The sequence below is a fragment of the Myotis myotis genome, unplaced genomic scaffold, assembly GCF_014108235.1.
Source record: "Myotis myotis isolate mMyoMyo1 unplaced genomic scaffold, mMyoMyo1.p scaffold_m19_p_11, whole genome shotgun sequence".
NCBI lineage: Eukaryota > Metazoa > Chordata > Mammalia > Chiroptera > Vespertilionidae > Myotis > Myotis myotis.
In genome coordinates this window covers 13497043-13520301 of record NW_023416315.1, presented here as the reverse complement: position 1 = coordinate 13520301, position 23259 = coordinate 13497043, and the positions used below count along the sequence as shown (strand labels likewise).

General features: G+C 37.7%; 1 protein-coding gene across 4 annotated transcripts; it reads left to right on the top strand.

Moving 5' to 3' along the window:
- The first annotated feature begins 1140 nt into the window (after positions 1 to 1140).
- LOC118666014 (RAD50-interacting protein 1) lies at positions 1141 to 22281 on the top strand. 4 transcript variants are annotated; one of them, XM_036327560.1, is made up of 12 exons: positions 1141 to 1229; positions 3314 to 3487; positions 3586 to 3735; positions 4257 to 4413; positions 6158 to 6268; positions 6363 to 6588; positions 7083 to 7220; positions 9870 to 10069; positions 16570 to 16784; positions 19986 to 20166; positions 20240 to 20358; positions 21424 to 22281. In XM_036327560.1, exons 2-12 carry the CDS (start codon positions 3336 to 3338, stop codon positions 21614 to 21616), a joined length of 1842 nt encoding a protein of 613 aa, XP_036183453.1. In that variant the 5' UTR covers positions 1141 to 1229; positions 3314 to 3335; the 3' UTR covers positions 21617 to 22281. The 4 variants fall into 4 exon arrangements, with proteins under 4 accessions (XP_036183453.1, XP_036183456.1, XP_036183455.1 ...); XM_036327562.1 differs by lacking the exons at positions 1141 to 1229; positions 3314 to 3487 and having other exon boundaries at positions 3596 to 3735; positions 4259 to 4413; XM_036327561.1 differs by lacking the exons at positions 1141 to 1229; positions 3314 to 3487 and having other exon boundaries at positions 3604 to 3735; positions 4252 to 4413.
- Positions 22282 to 23259: the final 978 nt, after the last annotated feature.

The following is a 23259-nucleotide window of genomic DNA, read 5'->3' as shown; positions in this document are numbered from 1 at the left end:
TGCTTTAACTGCTCTTCCCTCAAAGCTGTCAGCAACCATTAAGGGAAAAAAGTCATCCAAGAGTCTGATGTCTCATTTTAAATGTATCATCCTATATAATAAAAGGGTAATATGCAAATTGACCGAACAGCAGAATGACCGGTTGCTATGCTGTGCACTGACCACCAGGGGGCAGATGCTCAACGCAGGAGCTGCCCCCTGGTGCTCTGTGTGCTTCCACAGGGAGCGCCGCCCAGCCAGGAGCTGGCTCACGGCTGGCAAGTGCAGCAGTGGTGGTGGGAGCCTCTTCCGCCTCTGCAGCAGCACTAAGGATGTTCGACTGAGGGGTCCCGGATTGCAAGAGGGCCGGGCTGAGGGACTCCTCCCACATCCTCTCAGTGCACGAATTTCGTGCACTGGGCCTCTAGTAGTTTATATATTTTATGTTATTTCTTCCAAAGAGTAATACCGTATCACTTTGTCCTGCATATGTTTCCTGAGATTTAAATAATTTTACCTATCAGTACAATATGAAAATTTTTGTTTTGCATACATGTTTTACCTTTACAGAAAAAATGATATGCCTAAGGTTGTAGTATTATTAGCAATTCCAGAAGTTGACCTAACCTTTTTAGAGTGTCTCTTTGTTTAGATAAATTCTTTATAGTGAAAGCATTTTAAACCTTGCTTTAGTTTACTAGTACTTCTTTTTTCCTTGCCCTCTGAAAGAAAATACTAAAAAGGGATAATATTAATAACCTTATGTTATTGTAATAAATTATAACCTTATTAGGTAAAAGCTTCAGTCTTGTAGTAGATTAATTAAAATAGGGCCATAGTTATGGGTAGCCTTTTTCTGGTGTTGAAATTGTTTAAAAGAAAATATGCCCAGGGAGTTACATTAGAAATAGGAATCAAACTCATAATCAAGTAGAGCAGTTATGTCTCTTTAATAACACATTTTTCCCGTAGGTCTTTTGTGATACATCTCTATTTCTATTTCTAGCTTTCTTTTGGGCTCCTGAGACTTTCCTTATCTCTTAATTTTCCTTTAATGACTGTTTTTATTCTGTAGCACTTTTTTTTTTTTTTAAGTAGTTTCTTCTTTCTAGAAGTAGCATCTTTACATTTAACCCTGTCTCTTGAATACTACAGTTCAACAGTATCACTCTGAATGAACCCTATAACCCTGGCTTTTCCTATGCTCTGAATGTCATTCATGCTTCATGTTGTGTGGAGATCTAATCCAGGTCGGTACTCCTGTATTCTGTGGTTATTTGTACATTTTAAAATTTCTTTTATAACATATAGACATTTCTTTAACACGGTAGACTTTGTTTTAACATAACGCAACACTTACTTTGCTGTCTTCAAAGTGGGAAATCAGTGAGATTTGCCATAACGCACAGGGAAGAACCTCATACAGGAGCAGTTAATTATGCATGCTAACCATCAGAACAAGAGCAACTACCAGCATCTTTTTGTTAATCCTCATCCGAGGATATTTTTCCATTGATTTTTAGGAAGAGTGGAAGAGAGAGGGAAAGACAGAGAGAAACATCGATGTGAGAGAAACACATCGACTGGTTGCCTCCCTGCATGAGCCCCGATCAGGGCCTTGGCCGGGGAGGAGCCTGCAACCAAGAAATGTGCCCTTGACTGAAATCAAACCCGGGACCCTTTGGTCTGCAGGCCAATGCTCTCTCCACTGAGCCAAACCGGCTAGGACTACCAGCATCTTAATTACAGAAATGGTGGATTTGTTGATGCCCAGTGGGGGGAAAAATAGTATTTTAAATTCTGAGAATAACTATAAAAGAAAAGATCTGTTGGAAATTTTAATAAAAAATATTAGTAAGGGAGAAGAAAGAAAAGAGAGAATGAGTGTAGGGGATGGCTAAAAGGGCCGACAGAATAATACAAACGTGAGCTTAGTATTCTTATTGAGGCCTGAAACAGCGACAGTGGAAACCTCACGCAGCTCCTTGAGAAAGGAGAGGAAAATACTAGTGCAGAGTAGAGCTGGCAGGGTGGGCTACACCTTTCTCTTTGTGAGGAGGCACTGTGTCTACCCCAGGAACATGACTGAACCGCACACCCAGCCAGGTAGGCGAGCCCCAGCACATCAGTCATCTTCCAGCACAGTGGCCAAGCGCCCAGGTAGAAGGACCATAGGCTGCCTAGTGGAGAAGTACTTCAGGTTTCCTGCAGGGTGACCCCTGCACCGAGATGCATTACTGAAAAGGTTACGTTTTATTCCTTATTCTTAGATGACTGTAAGGTATGGAATATATTATTTTTATAAAAAGAAACAATTCATTTTAAAATAAAAGGTTTTGCTTTATAGAGCCCAAATCGTAGCTCATAGGCTGAATTTGTCCTAAAGGTATGTTAAATTTGGCTTGTTTTAAAGGATTTGAGTAATTGGTTTGCTTTTACATGAAAATCTTTCTGTTTAAATTCCTCTCCTGAGGATATGGTTTGGGTTTGTTTGTTTGTTTTTAATTGTATTTTAGAGAGGGGGAAAATGGGGAGGGAGATCCCGGGGATCAAACCTGCAACTTGGGTGTGAGCCCTGATCAGGAATGAAACCCGAAACTTTTTGGTATATGGGACAATACTCCAACCAACTGAGCCACCTGGCAGGAGCTTACATGAAAATCTTGTTTTCCTTCCTTCCTGGAAATATTTTAAGATTTGGTCACATTAGATCCACCCTTTGGTGTGGCAGCAGTTGGCTGGAGCCTTAGGATACGCTATTACCCACCCACTTTGCTTTTTTGAATTTACTTCCCCAGTTAGGCCTTTGTAGGCATTTGAGTTTTCGACCCTTGCTGTAGAGCTTACCTTAAATTTTACCTGGAACTTTTCTAATGAATTTGAAAGGCCTGGACTCTAAGGTGCCTAAAATTCAGTTCCTGATAATCAGGTTCAACTGGGCAAAGTAGGTAAAGTCTTCAGTCCCTTGGATTAAGATACTAAAGACTAAAAAAGAAAAGAAAAGAAAAGAAAAGAAAGATAATAAAGACTTCTGTAAAAGGCAGATTTATCAGAAATGAGCAGTGCCTGAGGGAATGTGACCCAGGACAAATCTGTTCTGTTGGGAGGAGTGGGAAGGGAAAGGTGTAGGGAGGTCATGACCATGGACAGCTGTTCTCTAAGAATTTGAAGACTCTAGGCTCCCAGAGACAGGGGTATCAGGTAAAAAAGCCACTTCTGTGTGGTGCTTCTTTCTTCCTTGGATTAATTTTTATAAAACAGGAGGGAGAAGCAGTTTTTCTGCTTTGGAATTATTTTGAACTGTCTTTAAAGTTTGCTTTGCCTTGTTTTGCAGTGATAACATTCAGCAGTATCTCATGACCAACAATGTCCCTGAGGCAGCCTCTACTCTGGTGTCTATGGCAGAACTTGACATCAAGCTACAGGAATCATCCTGTACTCATCTTCTTGGTTTCATGAGAGCCACTGTTAAATTCTGGCATAAAATTCTCAAGGACAGGCTTACAAGGTAAGGAATTTACTCATATTTTATGGTAATTACTTTTATATAAATATTTGGTGATCGTTGGATTTTATTGAAGTATGTGTATTACTTTTCTGTTACAGTGATTTTGAGGAAATTTTAGCACAGCTTCATTGGCCATTCATCGCACCCCCTCAGTCTCAAACTGTTGGCTTAAGTCGACCAGCCACTGCTCCTGAGATATATAGTAACCTGGAGACACTATTTTGTCAGCTTCTGAAACTACAAACCTCGTATCTTTGTTGGAGTTAAAACTTACTAAAATTTATTTTTCTATGTAGATTTGTGACTAGAGAGTAAAACTTTTTGAAAGTGGCCAAAAGCCAAATGGGACTGGTTTGGACTTGATCTGTATAAGCTCACAGAGTGGTAGATTGTTTTCTTTCGTAGTGAACTGCATGTGGGTGGCAGGGCAAGGGCCAGCCTAAAATACGTAACTGACCCAATTTGACTCACATAATCTCTTGGGACAGTAGATAAAAATGGGTAGTTGGAAGGAAACCTATTAACTTAGTGTTAATTTAATAAAATGATTACTTGAATGTGTTTTTTACTACTATTTTTTAAGAAAGACATATTAATTCTAATAACATTTTTCATGCATTTTCTAACTAATAATGTATAGGAAGATTACATATTATTGGTGTTATAATTTTTACTTAGTATCCTATATCTTTGTTGGAAAAATGTATGTGTGCATATACACACATACATGTATGCTTTTGATTCTTTTCCCTTGACTTGACTATGTCAGAGATGAATTACTTACTGAGCCAAAACAACTTCCAGAAAAATACTCTCTTCCTGCATCCTCTTCTGTCATCCTGCCCATCCAGATTATGCTGACTCCCCTGCAGAAGAGGTTCAGGTATCACTTCAGAGGGAACCGACAGACTAATGTTATAAGCAAGGTGTGCTTTGCCAACTCTTGTCCTTGGTTTTTATTAATAGCAAATATTAAGGATTTCTATACTTTTCCTTTAACCAAGTTAAAATCTGATCCTATTGACATTTCTCTAAAGATGTGAATACCTGTTTTGTCACAGCCCTTTATAGATATACTTAGAGGCCCGGTGCATTACATTCGTGCACTGGGGCGGGGGGGCTGGGGTCCCTCAGCCTGGCCTGCGCCCTCTTGCAGTCGGGACCTCTCCGCGGACATCCCCTGAGGGGGTATTGGTAGAAAGAACAGTAGAACCAATTAGTAAGTAGTGAGACAAAGCAATCAACCTAAAGTTGTAGAGAGGTAGTGGTAATTTGAGGTAAGAAAATTATGAGTTATGTTGGTTGCTTTTTAAAGTGTGGTTCCAGTGGTCCAGGTACTCTGACATCAAGCCTAAACTATGCGGCTCCCGAAATTTGAGATTGCCGCTTACTCATTTTTGTATTCCTAACATCTAGCACACAACAGGGATTTACCATTCATTAAATGTTTAATCCCTGTCTAGTAAAACTTTGAAATTTTATGTAGTCATCTCTAGGGACAATTTAAAATGGTGCATACTTACATTTCCTATTATATAATTATACCTGTTTTAAGGCATGTATTATGTTTGTGATGTAGACCAGCCAAATTTTTTTCTTAATTTAACTTTTGAAAAGAAAAAGCAGAAAATGATGTTTAAAAATTGCCCTGGCTGGTTTGGCTCAGTGGATAGAGCGTCGGCCTTCGGACTGAGGGGTCCTAGGTTCGATTCCAGTCTGGGGCACATGCCTAGGTTGCGGGCTTGGTCCCCAGTAGGGGGCATGCAGGAGGCAGCCGATCAATGATTCTCTCTTATCATTGATGTTTCTATCTCTCTCCCTTCCTCTCTGAAATCATTAAAAAAAAAAAAAAAAATTATTTTTGGCCCTAGTCAGTTTAGTTCAGTGGATAGCTTGTCAGCTTATGGACTGAAGGGTCCCGGGTTCGATTCTGGTCAAGGGCACATGCCCAGGTTGCGAGCTCAATCCCCAGTAAGGGGCGTGCAGGAGGCAGCCAGTCAATGATTCTCTTTAATTATTGATGTTTCTATCTCTCTCTCCCTCGCCCTTCCTCTCTGAAATCAATAAAAATATATTTTAAAAAATTATTTTGGGTCCTGGCCAGTTTTGCTTAGTGATTAGAGCATCGACCCAAAGACCGAAGGGTCACAGGTTTGATTCCTGGTCAAGGGCACGGTTGGGGTGAGAGCAGAGGCAACCAATCAATGTGTCTCTCTCACATCGATGTTTCCCCCCACCCCTTAACCCCCCGCTTCCACACACTCTCTAAAAAAAAAATAAAATCTACGAAAAAGATATTCTCACTCGGGTAAGGTCTAAAAAAATTATTTTGGAATGTTACTTCAAAAAAATAAACTATTTAAAGGTCATCAGTTCTTTGGAACACTGATTTTATATATTTGTAAATGCTAGGTTTTAAATATATATGGCATAAATTTGAGTTTATTGATGTAAGCCACATTACTGGAATTTGTTGGGAGTACATTAGGAAACATTTGATTATTAAGCTTTGCATGAGTTTAAAATTCAGAGTAGAAATTGTGCTCTTACATGTAGGAATTTTCAACTAATTTTTGTAAGTGTTGTGTGTATACAATGAAATAGAGCCATTTAACTGTAACTCTAGTTGGAATGACTAAAAAAGTCAAACTATTTTACCTCCTTTCCTAGCCTGAATGGTACTTGACTCAAGTGCTTATGTGGATTGGGAACCACACACAGTTTCTGGATGAGAAGATTCAGCCAATATTAGACAAAGCAGGCTCCTCAGCAAATGCATTGGTAAGAGACTCAGTCCTAAGCATTCCAGTGTTAGAGTGTCCACGAATAGCTTGTCCTGTACACTACCTTACGCTTGCTTATGTATTTCTTTTAGCTTGAATTTTCTCGGGGCCTTATGATGCTGGTTCTGGAGAAGTTAGCAGCTGATATTCCTTGTCTGCTCTATGATGACAATCTCTTCTGTCATTTGGTGGATGAGGTGCTGTTGTTTGAAAGGGAGCTACACAGTGTTCATGGCTATCCTGGCACTTTTGCTAATTGTATGCATATTCTATCAGAGGAAACCTGTTTTCAGAGGTGGCTGACTGTGGAGAGAAAATGTAAGTGCTCATGTGGCCATGGGGAGAGATGTCCCTTTTTGTGCATATTAATTTTTGGTGTTTTTCTCCAAGAAATTTCTTGGTCAGAGTTTACCAAGTTGTCTTTAGAGGTCATTTTCTTTTCTTCCCATCAGACGTTAGTTTTCTTCTATAATTGCACTCTCTGTGTTTCTAGAGTGGAATATTTAAGCCTGTAGAATGAATATATATATAACTGTTTTATAAATTTTTACATACAGTAGTTCTGCTCTTGGTAGAATCATTTTGGATGCAGCTTGTCTAGTCAGTATAACTATTTTGAAGGTTTTGGGTAGGGTTGGCAGGGAGAAGTATCTTGTTTAACCTTAAAATAGAGCATGTTAAATATAGTGCAACTAGTATAAGAGGCTGTTGATTTATTTTTTATAGAAAAGTCATCATTCCTAAAAAATTGCGAGCTGAAAAATTAGAAATGACTGTAACTACTTGACATAATCCTTTCTTTGCATTATCAGTTGCTCTTCAAAAAATGGACTCAATGCTTTCATCAGAAGCTGCCTGGATATCCCAATATAAGGATATCACTGATGTGGATGAGATGAAAGTTCCAGACTGTGCAGAAACTTTTATGACGCTCCTCTTAGTTATAACTGGCAAGTATAAGTCTTTTAAGATAAAACTTTGTCTTAAAAGTACTAACTCTTGCCCTAGCCAGTTTGGCTCAGTGGATAGAGCATTGGCCTGTGGACTAAAGGGTCCCAGGTTCAATTCCAGCCAAGGGCACATGCCCAGGTTGCAGGCTCGATCCCCCCCGCCACCCAGTAGGAGATGTGCAGGAGGCAGCCAATCAATGATTCTCATCATTGATATTTCTATCTCTCTTGCTCTCTCCTTTCCTCTCTGAAATCAATAAAAATACATTTTTTAAAAAAGTACTAACTCTTCCCATGATATATTTTTTTTAATATATTTTTATTGATTTTTTACAGAGAGGAAGGGAGAGAGATAGAGAGTCAGAAACATCGATGAGAGAGAAACATCGATTAGCTGCCTCCTGCACATCCCCCACCGGGGATGTGCCCGCAACCCAGGTACATGCCCTTGACTGGAATCGAACCTGGGACCCTTGAGTCCGCAGGCCAACGCTCTATCCACTGAGCCAAACCGGTTTCGGCCCATGATACTTTTTTTAAGTAGGTTAACAAAATTAATATTACATAATAGTTATTATAAGATCTTCAAATTCAGTTTCTATTTTGGCAGAACTCTGGCATAATATCCTAGGTTTCATATTTTTAATAATTTAAGATCTTAAACATTGGTATATATGAGGGGAAATTCATGAATTGTTACATAAAAACAAATGGGAAATTGATTTTACTACCTGAATTCTCTTGCCACTTAGTTTGTGATTGACCAAATTTTTAAATATTCCAAAGATTGCAGAAAGTAACTTCAGGGGTTAGAGTAGTAATAGAAACTCTTCTAATAGTGCAAGAATATTCTGGCCAGAGGGAGGTCTAACAGCCTCTAATCTGGTTGGTCTGCAGCATCTGCATGGCTCCCTGCAGGCCTCTGGTTCTGCAGGTGCCTCCTTGTCCTCTCTACCTCCATCCTCTCTGTCTTGTCCATTTCTTGGGCCTGCATGTGTAGCCCGAAAAAGTGTTATTCCAGCCTCGTCAGTAAATAATTCCATTATCTGCAACTTAAGAAATATATGAAATCATAAACATAAAAATTTTAGAAAAACTCATGCTTTTTTAAAAAATATATTTTATTGATTTTTTACAGAGAGGAAGGGAGGGAGATAGTTAGAAATATCGATGAGAGAGAAACATCGATCAGCTGCCTCCCGCACATCTCCTACTGGGGATGTGCCTGCAACCCAGGTACATGCCCTTGACTGGAATCGAACCTGAGACCTTTCAGTCCGCAGGCCGACGCTCTATCCACTGAGCCAAACCGGTTTCGGCAACTCATGCTTTTTTAAAAAAATAATTCTTTATTGTTGAAAGTATTACATATGTCTCCTTTTGTCCCCCATTGTGTCTTTTTTTTTTTTTTTTAATACATTCTTATTGATTTTTGAGAGAAAAGGAGAGGGAATCAGATAGAAACATCAATGATGAGAATCTTAGATTGGTTGCCTCCTACACGCCCCTCTCTGGGGATCAGAGCCTGAAACTCAGGCATGTGTCCTGACTGGGAATCGAACTGTCACCTTTTGGTTCATAGGTCAACACTCAACCACTGAGCCATGCTGGCTGAGCTAAAGAAAAACTTTACTTTTTATTATGGAAATTTTCTTTTTTTAAAAAGAAAAATGTTTTTAAAATATATCTTCATTGATTTTAGAGAGAGAGGGAGAATGAGAGAGAGAGAGACAGAAACATCATTGTTGTCCCACTTATTTATGCATTCATTGGTTGAATCTTATATGTGCCCTGACTGGGGACCAAACCCGCAACCTTGGCATATTGGGATGACACTCTGATCAACTGAACTACCCGGCCAGGGCCAAGGGAAGTTTTTAAACATACATAATGTAGCATAATATAATGAACCCTCAGGTATATGTTATTAAGGTTTTCTTAAATTCTCATCTTTCTATTATATATTTTTCTCCCCAACTTTTTTTTTCCTGGAGTAATTTTAAAGAACACTTCAGACAGCTTACCATTTCACCTATAAATTCTTTTTTTTTTTTCACCTATAAATTCTTACGTAGGTATCTATTTTAGCCTATCCTAGTTCCTCCTTCCTTTTAAAAAAATGTCATTTATTTGTTGTAGAAATGGAGTGCTTTTTAAAAAAAATATTTTTATTGATTTCAGAGAGGAAGGGAGAGAGAGATAGAAACATTAATGATGAGAGAGAATCATTGATTGGCTGCCTCCTGCACGCCCCCTCCTGGGGATCGAGCCCACAACGCAGGCATATGCCCTTGACTGGAATCAAACCCGCGACCCTTCAGTCCACAGGCCGACACTCTATCCACTGAGCCACGCCGGCTATGGCAATGAAGTGCTTTTTGTATATAATTATTTCATATGTCCTTTAAAAAATTGAGGCATGATTTATATACAGTGAAAAGCATAGATTTTATGTATACAGTCCAGTGAGTTTTGACAAATATATAGATTTGTGAAACCTACATCCTTAGAAAATTTAGAAATAGATCCATACTTGAATGGTCAATTGATTTTTGACAAGGGCACCAAGGCATATCAGTAGGGAAAACCTACAGCTATATCATATTCAGTACCAAAAACCTTCATATGTTTTGTTAACTTTCTCCACAGACAGGTATAAAAATCTTCCCACAGCTTCCAGAAAGCTGCAGTTCCTGGAGTTACAGAAAGACTTAGTAGATGATTTTAGGATACGACTGACTCAGGTGATGAAAGAAGAGACCAGAGCTTCCCTTGGCTTTCGATACTGTGCGATTCTTAATGCTGTGAACTATATCTCAACAGTGCTAGCAGACTGGGCTGACAATATTGTAAGTTAATGTGCTTTTATATTGAATAATACATTAGTAGTACGAATAGTTTTACCTTTTGAAATGTTGATTCTATAGCAAGCAAAAATACACATTAGGCAGAATAACAATTAGGCCAAACAGAAAAGATGTGATTAAAGTACATATTTTTCTCAATCAACTCTCAAATGGTTAAATAATCCTGATATTTTAATCATTGGGGGAAAAAAGCCAACATTTCAAGAAATAGTTGTTTATTGTTCTCTTTAGACTTTATACTTGGGAATTACTTGTATGGTAATTGTCATCTCAGAAAAGTCAATAAAATCCAGAACTTTAAGGAAAATAAAATAATAACACTTGATATCTCTTGAATGCCTCAAAATGTGACAAATTATGAAGAATCACAAAAAATATAAACTATTTTAAAATTTTTAATGATTTCATACATTAATATTATTTGTTTTGTTTATTTTCAAACATATACAAGCATAAATAGAATAAAATGAGTCTGCATATGACTGTCACCCAGCTTCTCATACCAGTTTTGTGTCATTTTAAACAAAATGAAACCTCCACTCCCCATGTTTGATTATTTGGGATCAAATCTCTAATATCATGTTTCTTGGTAAATATTTTAATATATATACCTCTGAAAGATAAGAGCTCCCTTTTAAAAAAACATAACTACCATTATCACATCCAAGAAAATTAACTAATTAAATTATTGGAAGGTATGTTTTAAATAAATCTAAATATCAAAACGTTGGGTCCAATTAACAAGCACTATAAGACCTTTTACCTCCAATAATTTTACTTACCCATCTTTTCTCCATGTAGATTCCATGTGTTGACAGGTTTGGTCTGCCTAAATATATATTAACTGGTAATTTATTTTTACTCTTTTTATTAATCCAAGGAATATATTGGGTGTTAGGGCTTTGTTAACCAGATTTTCCAATATATACTTTCCAGAAACTTAGCCTTCCCAATTTAACATACATAGATTAATGCCTATAGCTGTTTTAGACATTAAAATGATCCAGAGCGCCTCCAAGAACTCCTTCTTAGGGTACCCTGGGGTTAAGAATTGCTATTCTAAGATCATCTGTGTGATATAAAAATCAGCTTGGGGTTTCGCCAGCTTGTGCCATGACATAGGTTTCATGACAGGAAGCCTTAACAGAAAATTAAGATGATCATAAAACAGTGAAATAAATATATTTAGGTGAAAAAACTAAAATGAGAATAATGAATATGAAGATACATTATAAAGTATTATATAATTATATCATGAAATGAAACTAGAAAAGTAAAATGAAAAACAGTTTGCTTAAACATTTGTAATATAGGCATCCTAGAAGTAAAAGAAAAGGGAAAGGAACGGGAACTTTATTTAAAGAAATAATGGCTGCTCTAGCCTGCTTGGCTCAGTGGATAGAGCGTTAGCCTGTGGACTGAAGGGTCCCAGGTTCGATTCCGGCCAAGGGTACATACCTGGGTTGTGGGCTCGATCCCCAGTGGGGGGTGTGCAGGAGGCAGCTGATCAATGATTCTTTCTCATTATTGATGTTTCTATCTCTCTCCTTCTCCCTTCCTTTCTGAAATCAATAAAGAAATATATTTTTTTAAAAAAGAAAAGAAATAATGCCTGAAAACTTTTGTAACCTGGGAAAGGAAACAAACATCCTGGTTCAGGAAGCAGAGAGAGTTCCAAACAAAATGAACTCAAAGATACCCACACTAAGACATAATGTAATTAAAACGGCAAAAGTTAGAGACACCTTCTTGAAGGAGGCAAGAGGTAAAAAACAGTAAAACCCCATAAGGCTGTGAGCTGATTTTTCAGCAGCAACTTTATAGACCAGAAGGGAGTGGCAGGATGTTTTTAAAGAGCTAAAAGAAAGGAACCTACAACCTAGAATAATTTATCCAGCAGGGTTATCCTTCAGAATTTAAAGAAAGAGTTTCCTGGCTTGGCTGCCATGGCTCAGTGGTTGAGCTTCGACCTATGACTCAGGAGGTCACGGTTGGATTCCTGGTCAGGGCACATGCCCAGGTTGCAGGCTTGATCCCCAGTGTGGGGCATGCAGGAGACAGCCAATCAATGATCCTCTGTCATCATTGATGTCTCTCTCTTTCTCTCTCTCTTCCTCTCTGAAATCAATAAAAATATATTAAAAAAAAAAAAGAGTTTCCTGGATAAACAAAAACTAAAGTAGTCCATCATCATTATACCAGCTTTACAAGAAATATTAAAGGGTCTTCTTTAAGCAGAAAAGGGAAGTTCATAACTAGAAATAGGAGAAAGGAAAAAAAAATCTCATAGGTAAAGCCAAATACTTAATAAATACAGCATATCATATATGTAAGAAGCTACTACAGAGGTCAAAAGAAAAAGTATCAGACTTAAACCATGAGTAGTTAGGAGATGCACAATAGAAAAAGATCTAAAACATGATACCAATAATGTAAAGCATGGGAGGAGGAGTAAAAATTGTCCTTATAGAATATCTTCAAACTTAAAGACCTATCAGCTTAAAATAGACTGCTACAGATACATACACACACACACACACACACACACACACAACCTCATGGGAACTACAGCTACAAACCTGCAAAGAACAAAGAGAAAGAAATCCAAACAAAATACTAAAGAAAAACAGCAAACCAAAAGGGAAGAGATTAAGAGAAGAAGAAAGGAACAGAGGAGAACTATGAAACAACCAAAAAATAATAAACAAAATGGCAATACTTATCATCAATAATTACTTTACATATGAATGGATTAAATGCTCCAATAAAAAGACACAGGGTGGTTCTGTGAATTTGAAAACATGATCCACCTAAAATAGTAATTAAAAAAACATGACCAGTCTAACAAGAGACACTTCTAATTGAAAGACACATGCAGACTGAAAGTGAAGGGATGAAAAAAGACATTTCATGTGAATAGAAATGAAAAGAAAGCTGGCATAGGAATACTCATATCAGACAAAATAGACTTTAAAACATTTAAAAAAGACAAGGAGATAGCAATTATAAAGGGGTCAATCCAAGAAGAGGACATAACGATTGTAAATATCTACACAACTAACATAGGAGCACCTAACTTTATAAAGCAATTGTTAATGGGCATAGAGGGAGAAATCCAGAGGAATACAATAATAATTGGGGATTTTAATATCTCACACCAGTGAGATCGTCCAGACAGAAAATTAATAAGGAAATGATGGCCTTAACGATCACATTACACCAGATTAACTTAATAGACACTTACAGAACATTTCATCTAAAAACTGCAGATACATACATTTTTTTCAAGGGCACATGGAACATTTTCTAACATAGTCCACATGTTAGGCCACAAAACAAGTCTCAGTAAAGTCAAGAAGATTGAAATCATATCAAGCATCTTTTCCAACCACAGTGGTATGAAACTAGAAATCAACCACAGGAAGAAAACCGGAAAAAACACAAACTCATGAAGACTATAAATAACATGCTACTAAACAACCAATGGATCAAATAGGAAATCAAACAACAACAAAAAAATAAAAGGGGAAATAAATAAAGCTGTTTACTATTGGGGGGCGGAGGGGAGGGTAAAAGAACAAGAGGGGAATATGCTTCAGGTTTTAGCCAAAAAGAAAAAAGGGAGAGAGAGCTACAATATCTGTGTGTGGTTTTTCAGTAAGGTGGAAAAAATAATTTTAACTAAAGACTTAAAAGTACCATTTTTAAAAAATATAATAGATAAGGTGGGGATTGAAAAATCACAGTTAAATAATTAGATTAACTGAGAATTGCTGACAAATTCACAGTATACTAAGGAAAATGTAATTTTTGAATGTGCCCACATGAGTCACAAAAATGGACAAGGTAAATTAATTTAAAATTTCTGTACGTTGTCAAATCTAATCTTAATGCAATAAAACAAAAAATAAAAGCAGAAATGACATATAGCCGAACATAGACATTTAGAAATATTTAATACTTGGGTTAGGGAGGAAGTCTAAAAAACATGACAAGAATATATCTTAAATTATGAATTTATGACAAAAAATTATAGTATACTGGTAATGTATTATATAATGTGTTGTATATAGAATTATAATGTACTGCTAAAAGATAGACAAAAACTGTATTCCTTTACTGTGAAATATAAAAAGTAGTCTTTATCTTAAATACAGGGTAATAAACCAAAATAAATAGGAAATAAAAATAAATATACTAATTACAGATGTAAACACAATAAAAATCTGATAAACAAAATCATAATTTATTTTAGTCTGGCCTTTGGCTGTAACAATAATTATTTAAAACCTACTTTTTCTACAAAAATGTTAGCTGAAATCTTTGTACATAATATTCTGCTGAACAAGGAAAATAAGACAATATTTCACAATTATTATTTCAAATAATCATTTTAAAATACAGTGTAGAGTGTAATAATGATCAATGCATTTATCTTTACAAAGTCACCTAATCGGAATACATTCATTGTATACTTTTTCGTATCATGCTCCTAATTTTAGTAAGTAGTTTATTCATTCAGCCCCACACTGCTCCATTTTCTGCTAAGTGTTTTCAATAGTATGAAACAAATTGTCAATCTTGATTCTTGTGCCAGATGATTTAAAAAGAAACTCATTCAGGGACAGATTTTTAACTTCAATGAAATATTTGTGGAACATCACTAACTAACTTTAGGGCTGTAGCCTTTAACAAAGGTGAATTTGCCATCCTCCTTATCCTTAGAAAATTACCTGACACTGAAAATTTCTTTCTGATGCTGAATTAACTGTCCTTCTGTCAACAGAGAAATAACCAAATTTTAGAGTTGATTCTTCATATTATGAATGAATTCTGTGTCCTAGTATGTTACTATGGTACAAATTCTGTTTAAAATCAAAAGTCCCTTTATCACCTTCATAGTTCTTTAGACTCTGAATGCTTTAAATAACAATCATAGCCCTGGCCGGTTGCTCAATGGTTAGACCGTCAAGGGCCTGTACCTAGGTTGCAGGTTCAATCCCTGGCCCCCGTTGGGGCTTGTGTGAGAGGCATCTCACTTCGATGTTTCTCTCTCTCTTTCTTCTTTCTCCCTCCTTACTACTCTCTGGAAAAATACCCTCCCATGAGGATTAACAAAATAAATCATTAAAACTCTTGTATTGCAAACTTAGAAAAATAAAAAGGAAAAGTGGACAAGAGTTGACCTTCCACTTATTTAGATTCCCTGCTAATAGCTGTCTCTCCATTCCCAGGTTGTGCTAAGCCTGACATGCCCATCCATTCAGAATTAGGAAGTTTTCAGGGATAGGTGACAGAAACCTGATGCATAGGCCTCAGTGGGAAGTGGGGGGAATGAGGAAGTGAGGAATTTGTGTTACTCTGAGGATTAGGCATGGCAGCTCTGAAGTTGTTTTCTGGCTTCATACTCAGACACACTGGTAAGTGTGACAATAGGTGGCCCAGGACCACTTGGTCCATCAGCAATCTCTAAAGGATAGTGCCTCTTTCCAGATAGTTTCAGCAGAAATACAAAGGTGGCCTCTCACATATCCATCACTGAACAACTAAGTGTGGCCATCCCCAAACCCTGTTTATGGACATTAGGTTCTTTTTAGTCTTTTGTCAATATTCACAGCACTGTTTCCCTATAGGGCAGAAAAAATAATACTAACTCTACCTAAAATACTGCTGTAAAATGACATTGTAATAACTCTTACACATGCTAGATTACTACAACTTTAAATCCGTCTAGGAAAATGATTACTTAAGGAAGTATGGTAGCCATCAGGGAAATGCAAATCAAAACCACCATGGTATACCACTTCATACAAACTATGAAGGAGGCTATGGTAAAAAAGACATAATAACAGCTCTTGGCACGGTTGTGGAGAAATTTGAATCCTCACACAGTTGATGGGAAAATAAGATGGTGCAATTGTTGTGGAAAACAGTTTGGCAGTTTCTCAAACTGTTAAACATAGAATTAACATATGATCCAGCAATTCCACTCTTAGGTATATACCTAAGAGGAGTGAAAACATATGTCCACACAAATGTTCATAACAGCATTATTCATAATAGACAAAAAGTGGAAACAATCCAATGTCCATCAAAATGTGGTATATCCATATAATGGAATATTACTTAGCAATACAAGTAAAATACTAATACATGTAACAACATGGATGAATCATGAAAACATGCTAAGTGAAAGGAGCTAGTCACAAAGAACCACAGTTTGTATGATTCCATTTATATGAAGTGTCCAGAATAGGCAAACCCATAGGGAGAGAGAGTGTGGAGGGGATGGAGGAGAATGTCCAAGAGTGTGGGCTTTCTTTTTGGAGTAATGAAAACGTTCTAAAATTGTGAGATACATGCAACGCTGAATACAATAAAAGCCACTGGACTGTGTACTTTAAACGACTGAATTACATATGAGTTCTATTGCAAGCTGGTAAAGCATCTCAATAAATGTGTTCACATATTTTTGTTTTCAGTTCTTTCTACAACTTCAACAGGCGGCATTGGAGGTCTTTGCAGAGAATAACACTCTCAGTAAACTGCAGCTGGGACAACTAGCCTCTATGGAGAGCTCTGTCTTTGATGACATGATTAACCTGTTAGAGCGTTTAAAACATGACATGTTGACCCGTCAAGTAGACCATGTTTTTAGAGAAGTTAAAGATGCTGCAAAATCGTATAGAAAAGAAAGGTAAGTCCTCTGTATTTTCTTACAAGTCAACTCTCAACTCCAGTTTGGCAAAAGTTAAAAGATGATATCTATACCGTCAGATTTCCAAGATATCTAAATAGCACAGAGTTAGGCCTTTTGCACACCAAACTTAGTTAACTGTTTCTGTCTAAAATATATTCATTCTTTTTTTTTTTAATATATATTTTATTGATTTCTTACTGAGAGGAAGGGAGAGGGATAGAGAGTTAGAAACATCGATGAGAGAGAAACATCGATCAGCTGCCTCCTGCACACTCCCCACTGGGGATGTGCCCGCAACCAAGATACATGCTCTTGACCGGAATCAAACCTGGGACCCTTGAGTCTGCAGGCCGACGTTCTATCCACTGAGCCAAACCGGTTAGGGCAAAAATATATTCATTCTTATTTACTTTCTTTTTATTTCAGAGAGTAAGGGAGAGGGATAGAAACATCAGTGATGAGAGAAAATCATCTATCGGCTGCCTCCTGCATGCCCCCACTGGGATCGAACCCACAACCCGGACATGTGCCCTGACTGGGATTCGAACTATGACCTCCTAGTTCATAGGTCAGCGCTCAACCACTGAGCTACAATGGCCGGGCTAAAATAGATTCGCTCTTAATCAGAATAAACTGATCATAATTTAACCTTCAGATGTGTCTGTAAATACAGAGAGCTGATGTATTATGTGAGTTGAATGGCCTAGCCCAGTGGTCACAAACTCATTAGTCAACAGAGCCAAATATCAACAGTATAACAATTGAAATTTCTTTTGAGAGCCAAATTTTTTAAACTTAAACTATATAGGTAGGTACCTTGTTATTAACTTAATTAGGGTACTCCTAAGCTGGCCTTTGCTAAAAACGTCCTCAATCTGAGGGGTCAACCTCAGCGAACGTACCCCCACTTCTTCTAATGCCACTTCTTCAAAATAGACTCGCTCAGGCCGAAAACCGACTTCTGCGCATGGACCACGAAGTTTCAATCGCACTGTACGTGCGTGCCTGCACGTGGTATTTTGTGGAAGAGCCACACTCAAGGGGCCAAAGAATCGCATGTGGCTCGTGAGCTGCGGTTTGCCGACCACTGCCTAGCCTGTCACTCATTTTCAAAGTAAGGGGCTGCTGCAGTCCTCTGTACATGCTTGTATTGTCCAATTCATTTTCCTGCCATAACTCCCTGTGGATACCTGTTACCTCCATTAGACTGAGCTCCTTGACAGCAGCAATACCTTTTTGTCCTAACCAACTTGGAAGTGTAGTCCCTGTTTTGCTAAAAATTAGAGCATAAAATTAGCTGTTATCTTAAATGCTAATATGTTTTACATTTTAACTGTCTTAAAATTATTTCAATAAGTCCTCTTTGGGGATTTAAAAAATTTAATCTAGCCCTAACCGGTTTGGCTCAGTGGATAGAGCGTTGGCCTGTGGACTGAGAGGTCCCAGGTTCGATTCCGGTCAAGGGCATATACCTTGATTGCGGGCACATCCCCAGTGGGGGGTATGCAGGAGGCAGCTGATCGATGTTTCTCTCTCATCGATGTTTCTGCCTCTCTATCCCTCTATCTTCCTCTCTGTAAAAAATCAATAAAATATATTTTAAAAAATTTTAATCTATCATCTCCACTAAATAAACAATATTTGAGAGCTAAAGTATAAATATATGTATATTTATTTTTCTGAGAGAGTTTTAAATGCTGTACATCTTTTCTTATTCAAAACTAGTGGCCCAGTGCATGAATTCGTGCACATTGAAAGGAAATTAATTAGAAGAAATATTTTAATATCGCTATTCGCCCATTCTCAATAATAGAAGTTTCAACTATATTCACTATAGACTAAAATATATTCACTCTTAATGACAGATGGAAACACACGTGTGCGATTGGCGCCAGCGAGAACTTTATATGTATCACACATGCGCGAGTCAACTTAGCCTTTTGTATAGATATAGAATAAGGTTGCTTAATTAGACCTGCTTTCTGATTTAGCTAAACTTTTTTTAGCCAGTGAAACACCCCAACTTCTCTTTCAGGTTAATTGTCAGCTACACAGCAGTAAATATCAACATGAAGCAGATTATTATTGTAGACCATGCAGGGAGAACAAAGGGTAAAATATTTAACTGCATCAATGTTTAATTATATTCTGCGCAGTGAGAAAACCTGAAGTCATTTTCAAGGTCCCCCATTTCCAACTTCTTTTCAGTTGGGTCAAGTTTCTAAGCTTTCTAAATCTCCGTTTTCTGGTAATGAAAAGAAAATAGAATTCCACTGAGTCTCCTATCTACCTACTCTAGGAATCCTGTGAGGATCAAATGAGATGAGGCACAGGAAAACACTTCACAGACATTTGGTTAAAATGTAAAATGTTTGCACCTGGCTATAAAGCAAGTCATGTTCCTGGGCTGAAGAAACTCCAAGGAGGCTAGTCACTAGGGAGAGGAATCCAGATGTTACTACATGATGTCATTACCCGGCGCCCACAGCCACCGTTTCTGGGCTGGGCTGGGCTGTGGGCCACATTTTGCGCCATGGGGTCTTGGCAGCGTCGACTGCGATTTGGTGGGCTGTTGCTCCAGGGTGGTGTTGGGGCCTATGTCCCACTTGGAGGAAGCTGAGTGTTGCTTTGTGGGTGCCAGGTCCACAGTGCCATTTCTCTGTAAATGGCCAGTGCGCATCACAGCAGCTCCTGCATTGAGCGTCTGCCCCCTGGTGGTCAGTGTGCATCATAGCGACCAGTAGGACGGTTGGACACTTAGCATATTAGCCTTTTACATATAGACTAGAGGCCCAGTGCACGAATTCGTGCATGGGTAGGGTCTGGCTGGTCCGCCCTGATGGGAGCAGATCAGGGCCAGGATGGCAGGATGGAGGGGATGCAGGAGGGTAGTCGGCCAGCCCTGCCCCCGATCAGGGTGGGTGGTGGCCAGTCAGGGGAGGGGCCAGCCCGGGAGTGGGGCCGAGGGAGATTGGGCAGCTGGCTCCACCCCCAATCAGTCTGGTTGGCCAGCTGCAGTCTGGTCGTTCCAGTCATTCTGGCATTCTGGTTGCTGGTTTTTTATATATATAGATAGATGCCTCAGGACAGTGCACTTCCCCAAATTTAAAATTTGTTAAATCTTTAAAAAAACAAAGTGATGAAAATGTTTATGGTAAAAATTAATGTGCTGCAGGCAGTGCTGCTCTTGTTTTCCAGGTGGTTGTCCTTGCCCTCTCAGTCTGAGCAGGCAGTCATGTCCTTGTCCAGCTCGGCATGCCCCCTCCTGCTTACGTTACGAGACCGTTTACTTCAGTTGGAACAGCAGCTTTGCTTCTCTTTATTTAAAACTTTCTGGCAAATGCTCGTAGAGAAGCTGGATATATACATCTACCAAGAAGTAAGTAAGGAATAGACTATTTTGGGGCTATGATGATGAAGGCAACTGTGATATGAATTATTCTTTGTTTCAGATCATTCTTGCTAATCACTTCAATGAAGGAGGAGCAGCTCAGTTGCAGTTTGATATGACTCGGAATCTTTTCCCTTTGTTCTCCCACTATTGCAAGAGACCAGAAAATTACTTTAAACAGTAAGCTCAGTTTTTAACAATTGAGTTTGGTGTATCAAACCCTGAGAGGAGGTTAATTCCTTTTTTAACAAGTTTAGGGTTCCAATGATGTTAAATGTATATATAGCATCAAATAAAAATTTTATATGTTCATTGTGTATCCGAATAATACAGGGTGGGGCAAAAGTAGGTTTATAGTAGTTCATCTGGAAAATAATACAATAATTAAATAATAATACTAATACAAGAATAAACTATGGTTCACATACTCACAATTGTGAACCTACTTTTGCCCATTCTACATTTGACCCATGACCCCAAAAAGTTCACCAGCACTAGATATAAATTATATGTTGGGCTTTCTTTTCTAGCATTTGCTTTAATACTCTGATTTGCTTATTACTAGAGAAATTAATAGAAAAATGAAAGCAAGGTCAGTTCTACCATAGTTGATAAATGTAAGAAATTAAAAATATGTTTAGTATATAATAACAGGCCAGGCTTGAAGAAAATTCTTGTTTTTAAACATTTGACATTAATTTTGGTTCTAAGTATATAATTATAGGAAGAATTCTTAGAAGTATTTTTAGAAATTATTGATGTAAAATTTGAATTGTTTGGGTCTTTCTGAGATTATAAAATATTCTTTTTTATAAAATGAAAGATTATTTTTGCTCATTTCAGTAAGCTTTCTATTTCTGTTTTTTGTTTTGTTTTAGTAGTCTACCTTTCTACTGCATTCATTTCATCCCTTAATTTTCTCTTTTCCCATATCCTAATCTACCTAGAGTCTTAGCTACATTTAATAGACTAATATCAAATATTGTATTTTGGGAAGTAATGGATACTATTGAAAACAGTGATGCTATTACCTTATAGTAACCTGATGAAATACAAACTCTGTACACATACATAGTCCTAATATGTTAAAAGAACCAAATAATAAACCCATACATAGTTTTTATTGAGAGCACATGACTAGAGGTGCAGGAAAGCTCTTTAGTTTCTCAAAATGAAATTGTTATAGAATAATGTGGATGATAAAGATAATGGAGATCTCATTTCCTCCCTACTTTTTTTATACAGTGTAAAAGAAGCCTGTATTATTTTGAATTTGAACATTGGTTCTGCATTACTTCTGAAAGATGTCCTGCAGTCAACTTCTGGGCAGCCTCCTGCTACAGCAGCATTAAATGAAATTGGAATTTACAAACTGGCTCCACAAGACGTTGAGATTCTACTTAATTTGAGGACAAACTGGCCTAACACTGGAAAATAATGCATCTCCCCCTCCCCCCCTTTTTTGAACAAAGAGGAAGCCAATTGGATTAAGTTAAACGATGAAGTTCCGAATTACTGAAGCTGGATAACTGAAAACTTTATAGAATCATTTATTACCTTTGACTTACAGTGTTATTAAAATGCTGACCATATTTTCTGAGTCCTTTTGTCCCTAAGAAAACAAAAACAGAAAACTCAGAAGCCATGGAAACTCAGATATAAATGCTGAATATGTGTTAAATAAAATACAAGTGCAGAGATAACAAATTATAATCAAATTTCAATTTCCTGTTAACTAAGGGAGACTATTGTGGATAATCAAACACAGCAAATAAATTTTTTAAAAAATCACTTTAGAACGCATGTTTGTAATTGAAGTTCCTGTATCTAGTTTGGAAATTCACTGTATTTCCTGTAAGAAAACACATTAAGAGATAGTGACTAAAATAGGATTGCTCTCATTTACCACAAATGTCCTTTCATTTAAAATACTTCCTTGTTTTAGTCCACAGGTCTGTGGGCAACCTTTTCTTTCGGATGAAACATTTCAGGCCAGAGCACTGTGCTTTAATCTTCCGAGGGGTAGGGAATGTAATTAAACAATTTTTGTTTAATACGTATGTAACTGATGATGAGATAGGAATATTAAACTTTCTAACTTTACCTTGGCCTTGGATTATGTTAATGATTTCTTGTGAATAAATGCTCAGTGAGTAAAACTTTTAAACAAACTGAGTTAGACTAGACTTTCTTCAACTACCAAATTTTATTCCAATGGTGTTTTTTTTTTCTGATTTAGCATTTACTTAATACTTTTTATGTTGTAATACTTCAAATTTTTTTTTTAATTTTTTAAAAATATATTTTGTTGATTTTTTACAGAGAGGAAGGAAGAGGAAGAGAGTTAGAAACATCGATGAGAGAGAAACTTCGATCAGCTGCCTCCTGCACACTCCCTACTGGGGATGTGCCCGCAACCAAGGTACATGCCCTTGACCGGAATCGAACCTGGGACCCTTCAGTCCGCAGGCCGACACTCTATCCACTGAGCCAAACTGGTTAGGGCAATACTTCAAATTTTAAATAGTCAGTCTGGCATGCAGCCTATACTGTTGATAAACACTTTGTGCTAAATAATTTTGAGGAAATATTTTGAGAGAAATTCTATAACTCTATTTTATACTGAGAGTTTCCACCTAGTGTATTGCACTCAAAGCTTTTCTGTTAGTCCTTCTGGCAAATGGGGCTTTTCTATCTCATTCTTTGAGAATTGCTGGGGTTTCCCATTAAGAAAATGCAGCTGCCTCTGAAATTTCCTAACTCCAGCGTTTTCTCTCTCCCCTCTCCCCAGGCTCAGGAACGTTTCTGCCATCCCTCCCTGTCCTCACTTGCTAGTCAGCTGAAAGTTTCTATCAAAAGATAGGAACCTGGCCCTGGCTGGTATGGCTCGGTTGGTTGGGTGTTTGTGCACTGAAAGGTTGCTGGTTTGATTCCCGGTCGGGGCACATGCCTGGGTTGCAGGCTCCTCCATCCCCGGAAGAGGGCGTGCAGGGGGCAGCTGATCAATGGTTCTCTCTCATCATTTATGTTTCTGTCTCTCTCCCTCTCCTCTCTCTAAAAATCAATTTAAAAATTTAAAAA